Consider the following 8,170-nt stretch of genomic DNA (forward strand, 5'->3'; position numbering starts at 1 on the left):
ACATATTTGTTATTCCGTGGCTTTCTTGTACTTGAATTCTGTGTTTTGGACTAGTTGTGATGATTGTTTGGACTAGGTGAGGCGAGGGTGTACTTTACCACTCTCGTACTCTCTGGCCTACTTGTTTGGTTATGATATAACTTGAATACTCTTGACTGTATTTGATTTGGTGTCGCTTGGATGCCGATCCTTAATGTAACTCTGGATCTGTACTGTTTACTTTGAGCTCTACCTCATTGGAAGTCAATGGACTCGAGCCAGTAAGGACTTGGTCGGGGACATTTGACAAGCCATGGGGACTGTATTTAAGAATCTTTGGGTATGAGACCCTAGATTCCGGTTTACTTGAGTAATACCAATTCTGTACTGTGTGGTGTTCGGGCCCGGTAAGGGGAAAGTGAGGTGGACGGATAATTGGAGTAAAGAGGGGTCTACGGTCATGATTACCTGGTATACATTGACGGAGAGTCAATGAGATGAGATCAAGTATGGCAAAAGAGGAAAAGGGCTCTTGAGAGCCATCCGTATCCTTTATTCCTTACATTTGGGTGTTATTGCTTTTACTTACTTGACAAACGTATTTGGACTGAATGCTCTTGAGTTTATGTGATCTTGGTATATGTACGTGACAGTACCTCATTGGGCGAAAGCTCACTTCGTAAATTTTGTTTTCCTTACAGGGAATTATCTTTTGGACTTTTGACTGTGATGAGTAAGTTGAGTGGAGCTAGTTGAGAGATTTTGTATAGCTCCTCAATAGTTGGAACCTTTGTTGTACTTGGATTTAAATGTTTTCTTTTGGCTTGTAACCATACAAAAGTGGTTTGTAATAGGGTGTATTCCTATCCAATGGATTGTACTTGGCTTGTATATACTCTTTTCAGTGATTGTTGGAAATTTCTTGTAATCAATGGGATCTTGGCGGATTGTGACGTGGCAGCCACTATTCACTTTACGTTTTGCCTTTTGTTTTCCCGTTTCTCATTTATTTGGTTGATTAACCGCGCCAATATTTTCCCGAACGACTTGAGTTAGTGTTTGACCGTTTTAGTAGTCCTGGCGAGAGCTGGGCAGGCAGTCCGCTAACTCCTTTGGTACGCCTTAGGGGAAGGTGGGGCTGTCACAAGTGGTATCAGAGCCAGGCTAGAAATAACCTGGGCGAATCTAAAACCTGTTTCTTAGAACTCTTGGGGATTGTGTTTAGACACCATTAAGTGTGAAAATATTGTTTAAGCTATAAACCTTTGCTATCTTTGTAGGTTATGGCCAGTACCAGTGGTGCAGGCGGAGGCGAGCCACCTCAGAGGCGCCCCCGAGTCATCGACTATCAGGAGAGACCCGGAGGTCCAATCCGGCTGTGGTATACCGCTAGTCGGACCCGCCGCTGTAGGCGTTGCCAGTTTTACTCCTACGCGGACCACGTGGTTGAGGCGGTACTTGCCGAGCGACGGAGGCTGAGATGTGACGCCGCCAGGGAGCGTACTGAGACCCTTAGGCTTAGGGGCATCATGCGGATGCAGGCCGATAGGATTGGAGAGCTCCAGGGGGACGTGGCCATGGAGCAGGAGAGGACGGACGCTCTGCGAGAGCAGTTGCAGGTGGTTAACGACCGCCTTATTCGCGTAGTCCGGGAGGTGAGAGACCGGTCTGGCGCTATTATCGATGAGTGTGGGGCGCTCATCCAGGGAGTGATTGGCGCCAATGCGCCAGGGGGAGTTCCAGGTGGTGGAGCTCCAGGTCAGGGAGGCGCCCCTAGCTCTAGCTCTGGGGGGGAGTCGGTTGGCTCCGTGGAGGACTAGATTAGAGTTTTTGGGCCTAGTTTTGATCCCGTGTGAGGGATACCTAGGAAAAGCTTTTGGGTAGTTGTTTTGTACTTTTGAGACCTAGGTTGTATAGTGTATTTTGGCAGACCCTCTTTTGGCTTCACGGGAGTACTTTGTATATATTTGCTTGACTGCTTATGTATGACTGTTTGACACAGTTATGTGTTCCATGTATAAATGTGCTATGTGTATACGTGCCTTATGTGGTGTTTACTTTTAATTTTGTTCATACTTATATGACTATATTGATATGCCTTTTGATATTAGTTTGTGCCTCGATTTTAGAGTGACCTAGAGAATGGAAGGCACTCGTAGCGGACGAGGCCGCGGGCGCGGGGTTAGGCAACCCACAACTGACGAGGGTATTAGGAATACCACGACTGAATCAAACCCTGAACCTAGGGTTGACCCTAATGCCCAGATAGCCGCTGCTATGCAGCAAATGACTGACCTGTTAGCCCACGTAGTGCAACAGCAGGGCCAACCTCCTATCCAGCAACCTGGGAACCCTGGCCATGTAGTGGAAAGTGAAGATCGGGCCCTGGAGAGATTTCAGAAGTTCTCTCCGCCAAAATTTCTAGGCGGGCCAGATCCGGACGTGGCCGAAAAGTGGTTAGAGAAAATGATAGATATTTTTGCCGCCCTACACTACTCAGAGGAGAGACAGGTTACTTTCGCTGTCTTTCAATTGGAAGGAGCCGCGCGTTCTTGGTGGAATGTGATACGCATGAAATGGGACCGGGAACAAACCCCAAGAACATGGGTAAATTCTGTGAGGGACTTCAACGCAAAATACTTTCCCCCTCTAGTCCAAGAAAAAAGGGAGGACGAGTTTATTAGGCTCCGCCAAGGGACTCAATCAGTGGCTGAGTACGAGAGCCAGTTTACTCGTTTATCCAAGTTTGCCCCTGAACTCATTCTGACGGAGCAAAGGAGAGTTCGGCGTTTTACTCAGGGGCTCAATGTGGAAATTCAAAAGGATCTGGCGGTAGCCCAGATCCACACTTTTAGTGACGCCGTGGAGAAAGCTTTGCGAGTTGAAAATGCAAGGCTTCAAGTAAGGAATTTTCAGGTGAAAAAACGGGGGTTCTCTGCGAGTAGTTCGACCCAAGGGGATAAAGGGACCCCTCCCAAGTTTGGAAGAGGAGCCGGTGGAGGAAGGCAACCGGGGATGACACGAGGGACTCCACCGAGGGGTGGTCACAATGGACGGGACCCGCAGAAGAGCACCTCACAAGGAAGTTCGGCCTCAGTTGCACGTGGACCCTGTGGATTTTGTGGAAAACCAAACCACACTGAGGACAACTGTTGGAGGAAGGAGAGAAGATGCTTGCGCTGCGGGAGTGCAGAGCATCAAATAGCTAACTGCCCAGTGTTACCTCGGGAGGCGAGAGCAACCACTCAGTCGTCGAAGGCCAACTCGGGACAGTCCAAGGTAGAAGGGACAAAGCCAAAGGTGCCAGCTCGGGTTTACTCCCTTGAGCAACAACAAGTCCCTGATTCCTCTGGGGTTGTAGAAGGTACGATCCCTGTTTTCCATCGTCTAGCTAGGATTTTGATAGACCCTGGTGCTGCCCATTCCTTTGTTAACCCCGATTTTATGTGCGGTATTGATATAAAACCCGTTAGCTTGCCTTATGACTTAGAGGTTAGTACTCCTACGGGGAACCAACATTTGATTACTGGTTTGATGTATGTGAATTGTGAAATATGGGTAGGAGAGAGAAAGCTTTTAGGGAATCTTATAAGTTTGGCCATTAAGGGGTACGACGTTATATTGGGTATGGACTGGCTAGCTAAGTACGATGCACAGCTCGATTGTAAGAGAAAAGTAGTGGAATTTCGTATACCGGGGGAGGCGACCTTAAGGCTAGATGTAAGAGGTAGTTTAGCCTCATCTGCATTGATTTCGGGTATTCGGGCTAGAAAATTTCTGTACAGAGGGGCCCAAGGGTTTCTAGCTTTTCTTATAAATACTCCCACTGATAAGCTGAGGGTTGAGGATGTGCCTACTGTAAGTGAATATCCGGATGTGTTTCCTGATGAATTAGTAACTTTACCTCCGGAAAGAGAGATAGAGTTTAAGATTGACCTATTGCCAGGAGCGTCACCTATCTCTAAGACCCCCTATCGAATGGCACCTGCTGAACTCAAGGAGCTGAAGTTGCAGTTGCAAGACCTGTTGGAGCGTGGGTTTATTCGTGAGAGTGGATCTCCTTGGGGGGCTCCGGTACTATTTGTTAAGAAGAAGGATGGAACGTTAAGACTGTGTATCGACTATCGGGGACTAAACAACATGACCATTAAGAACAAATACCCACTTCCCCACATCGATGAACTGTTCGACCAGCTACAAGGCGCAGTGGTCTTTTCAAAGTTAGATCTCCGACAGGGTTACTACCAGTTGCTAATTAAGCAAGAAGATGTACCCAAAACTGCTTTCAATTCTAGATATGGGCATTTTGAGTTTGCGGTCATGCCTTTCGGGTTGACCAATGCCCCTGCCGCCTTTATGGATTTGATGCATCGAGTTTTCAAACCCTACCTGGACCGATTCGTTGTCGTGTTCATTGACGACATTTTGGTCTATTCTAAAACCCGTGAGGAACATGAGCAACATTTGAAGTTAGTGTTACAAACCCTGAGAGATCATCAGATATACGCCAAATTTAGTAAGTGTGAATTTTGGCTGGAGAAAATCTCTTTCTTAGGACATGTGATTTCAAAAGAAGGTATTACAGTAGACCCCGCGAAAGTAGAGGCGGTGGCTGAATGGAAGAGGCCAGAAAATCCCACTGAAATTCGCAGTTTCTTAGGGTTGGCTGGGTACTATAGACGCTTTATTAAAGACTTTTCTAAACTGGCCGGCCCTTTAACCGACCTGACGAAGAAAAACGGTCGTTTTGTGTGGGATACTAGGTGTGAAACCAGTTTTCAGGAGTTGAAGCGAAGGTTAACCAGAGCTCCTGTTTTGGCCTTGCCTAGTGGGAAGGACAGTTTCACTGTTTATACCGATGCTTCGAAGGAAGGTTTGGGGTGTGTGTTAATGCAAAATAAGAATGTGATTGCCTTTGCCTCTAGGAAACTAAAAACCCATGAACAAAACTACCCTACCCATGACTTGGAGTTAGCTGCTGTGGTCTTTGCTCTGAAAAAGTGGAGACACTATCTTTACGGGATTACCTTTGAGGTTTATTCAGACCATAAGAGTCTTAAGTACCTGTTCTCCCAAAAAGAGTTGAATATGAGGCAACGTCGGTGGATGGAACTCTTAGAGGATTATGACTGCACGATCAACTACCATCCTGGTAAGGCTAACGTAGTAGCGGACGCCCTAAGTCGGAAGGCTCAAGTAGCCGGGTTGATGGTCAAGGAGTGGGAGATGTTAGGAGCAGCTAGTGAGTGGAACCCTAGATTGGGATGTAAGAAAATAACTTTTGGGAATATTCGGGTAACCTCTACTATTCTTGATCGAATTAAAGAAGCCCAAGAGAAGGATCCGATGGTACAAAAGTGGAAGGAAAAAGTAGAAAAGAAAGCATTACCTGATTTCAATTTGGGTCCTGAAGGGATTTTATGATATAGGAATCGAGTAGTGGTGGCCAATGATGAAAACCTGAAAAGGAAAATTTTAGAGGAAGCCCATCGATCGAAATACACGATCCATCCTGGTAGTAATAAGATGTACCAAGACCTGCGACGGCTGTACTGGTGGGATAAGATGAAAAGGGAGATTGCTCAATATGTCCAAACCTGTCTGATTTGCCAGCAAGTCAAGGCTGAACACCAAAAACCCTCTGGACTGTTACAACCTCTTGAGATACCCGAATGGAAGTGGGAAAATATCACGATGGACTTTGTTTCTGGATTGCCAAGAACTCAAAAAGGACATGATGCCGTTTGGGTGATGTAGACACCAAATTTTTGATTTTTAAAATTAATTTCATCTTAGCTTTATTTGTTTCAATTTTAGGTTTTTCATTTCTTATTATTATTATTTATTATTATTATTATTTTATTATTATTATTATTATTATTATTATTTTATTTTTATTTTTATTATTGTTATTTATTTATTTTTGTTCTAGTGTATTTTTGGCTTCACATTAATTTCCAGGAACAACAAAAGAAAAGGAAAAGAAAAATAATAAAAATGACAAGTGGAATCTTGCATGTGGGACAAATGTCCTCATTCTAGTTGGACAACAAAGGGGTTTAGGTGTTACACATTTAGAGGAGTAAGAGAGCATCATCGGAGGCTAGGAAAAAAAGGGAAAGAAAAGAAAAAAGAAAAAAAACAAAAAAAGGATTGGGGATTGAAGGGCTTCGAAAATAAAAATGTAAAAGGAACCAGAGGAAAAAATAGAAACGGGGGCGGCTTGGATTAGGGGGACAGACAAAAAAAAGCGACGGCAAGCTTGAGGAACTGAAAGTGAAAAACAGAGAGGGGGGACGGCTGATGCCAAAGAGAGAGCCGCAAGCAACAAAAAAGAGGATAATCTGATAGGAAAAGGGGGGTAGCTGGGATTGGGTGCAACGAACAGAGGGAGAAACCGAGAGCTTGGTGAGGAAAAAACAAAGGAAACCAGAGAGGAGAGCTTCAGCAAGAGAGAGAAAAATCTGGAAATTGGAGGAGTTTCCTTCAGAGGATTCGAACAATAGCCAGAGGAAGGAAAGGAAAAATCTGGAAAATGGGAAGGGGCTTCAACTTCAATCATCCGGAAAAATTTCCAAATCACCACCACCGAATTGCCCACCACCGCAACCCGCTTTCACCGCTCTCTCTACCCTCCGTCCTCAAATTCCCCCCAATTTCTCCACGCAACACCTTCACAAAACCCCTCATTTCCATTCTGCTCTTCCCTGTTTCCAACACAGGCTTTTTCTGCCGTTACTCCCCAACGTCTCCACCGCAGCCGTTCTCCTCCACCATCGCCTCCGCCCCTTCAAATCCTAAACCAAATCAGAACAAACCACAGCCTTCCCCCTCCTCAGACCTTACCAACAACGTCCATCTCATATCACCGGTGGACCGTCTCCGATTATGCCAGTCCCCCACTCGTCGACTTCCTCCTCCGTTGCAACTGCCGCTGCGACTACCAAGAAAAAGCCTCCAACTGACGCAATCACCAGAGCTGCTGCCTCTCGCTCCAAGTCAACCGCTGCAGCGCCTAAACCAAAGCGAAGATGAAGTCGGTGAAGCAACGTCGGATTCCACCGCTACCGCCCGTACGTTGTCCCTGTGATAGCCCGCTGTAAGTCAACCTTTTCTTTTACGTTTCAGTCTTTTTTTTTCCGGAGAAGGTTTGCCGTGGACTGTGGTGGCAAATTTTCATGTTGTCCGTTCATGATTTTTCTGATTGTACATGTTATATGTGTTGTTTGGGCTGAATGTCTTGGGTTGCTGGTAAAATTTTGGGGCGGGTTGTGGATTCGATTGAGCAGGGATTAGCTGAAATTAGGTGTGCCCGTCTAGTGTTCGACGAAATGCTCCATTGAGATTTTTGCCTGAAAGACGCATTGATATCTGCTTCGCATACGTTCGGCTAGTTCAAACAGAATTTGTGAAAATTTTGGATCTGTTTTCTTCGGCGCCTTGCCTGTTTTCTTTACTCTTTCTCTTGTACAAATCCGAATTACATATTAAAATTGGGAGAAATGAAGCTTGTGCGAGTTTTCCTTTTTTCTGTCCTGGAGTGACTAGTTGTGAGGTTGAACTTTCTGGGGAATTTTCTACCAAATAAAGAAGAACGAAATGGATGATTGTGTAATCTAATATTGAGCCTGTTTGAGAAGATGATCATCTGTCTAGATTTATAATTTCAGTCCTTCCATTATCCTTTTCTCTGTGATTTCGCCCCAAAGCTTGTAAAACTTCATGATTCGACCCCCCAAACCTTCATAATTCTTTCAATCAGGTCCGATTCTGGTTGCATTTAAATTCCTCAATTTTCCCTTATTCTGCTATGGCCCCGAAATTGGGAATTATCTAACTTGTTTTGCCTTTTCCACTTTTACATGTTTTATATGACATTCTTGCGTAGATTATTTACGGATTCTAGAATACAATTAGGTCTTAATAATTTTGGCCATTTTAATTTTTTCGGTGGGTTTTTGTAAGAAAATAAAGTCTGGGTTAAGAATTATGTGTAGCTGGGTCTAACAAATGGGTTTTGGTTACTTTTGGTGGGCTTTTGATATAGTCTGTATAGCCAAAGCCCTTGCATTTTTCGATTGGGCTGGTGTAATAGATGATGGGCTAGCCTGTTTGTTGTTCTTGGGCCTCCGTTTGGGCTAGGAGGGTCTTAGGCCCAAACCAATAAGAAATGGCCCAAGTTGCCTGATCC

At 44.9% G+C, this 8,170-nt stretch overlaps 1 protein-coding gene across 1 annotated transcript; it reads left to right on the forward strand.

Annotated features, from left to right (window-relative positions):
- Window positions 1–2,445: 2,445 nt before the first annotated feature.
- LOC140016484 (uncharacterized) lies at window positions 2,446–7,069 on the forward strand. The gene is made up of 3 exons (XM_072070012.1): window positions 2,446–3,343; window positions 3,542–5,245; window positions 6,702–7,069. The coding sequence occupies exons 1-3, from the start codon at window positions 2,446–2,448 to the stop codon at window positions 7,067–7,069; spliced, it is 2,970 nt and encodes a 989-aa protein (XP_071926113.1).
- The last annotated feature ends 1,101 nt before the right edge of the window (window positions 7,070–8,170 follow it).

Source organism: Coffea arabica, chromosome 11c (assembly GCF_036785885.1).
Source record: "Coffea arabica cultivar ET-39 chromosome 11c, Coffea Arabica ET-39 HiFi, whole genome shotgun sequence".
In the NCBI taxonomy this organism is placed as follows: Eukaryota; Viridiplantae; Streptophyta; class Magnoliopsida; order Gentianales; family Rubiaceae; genus Coffea; species Coffea arabica.

Coding starts and splice junctions, on each gene's coding strand:
- LOC140016484 (XM_072070012.1), top strand. CDS start 2,446: ATGATAGATATTTTTGCCGCCCTACACTACTCAGAGGAGAGACAGGTT. Junction 3,344..3,541: donor TTCCTCTGGGGTTGTAGAAG/GTACGATCCCTG, acceptor AAATATGGGTAG/GAGAGAGAAAGCTTTTAGGG. Junction 5,246..6,701: donor GTGGAACCCTAGATTGGGAT/GTAAGAAAATAA, acceptor TTTCCAACACAG/GCTTTTTCTGCCGTTACTCC.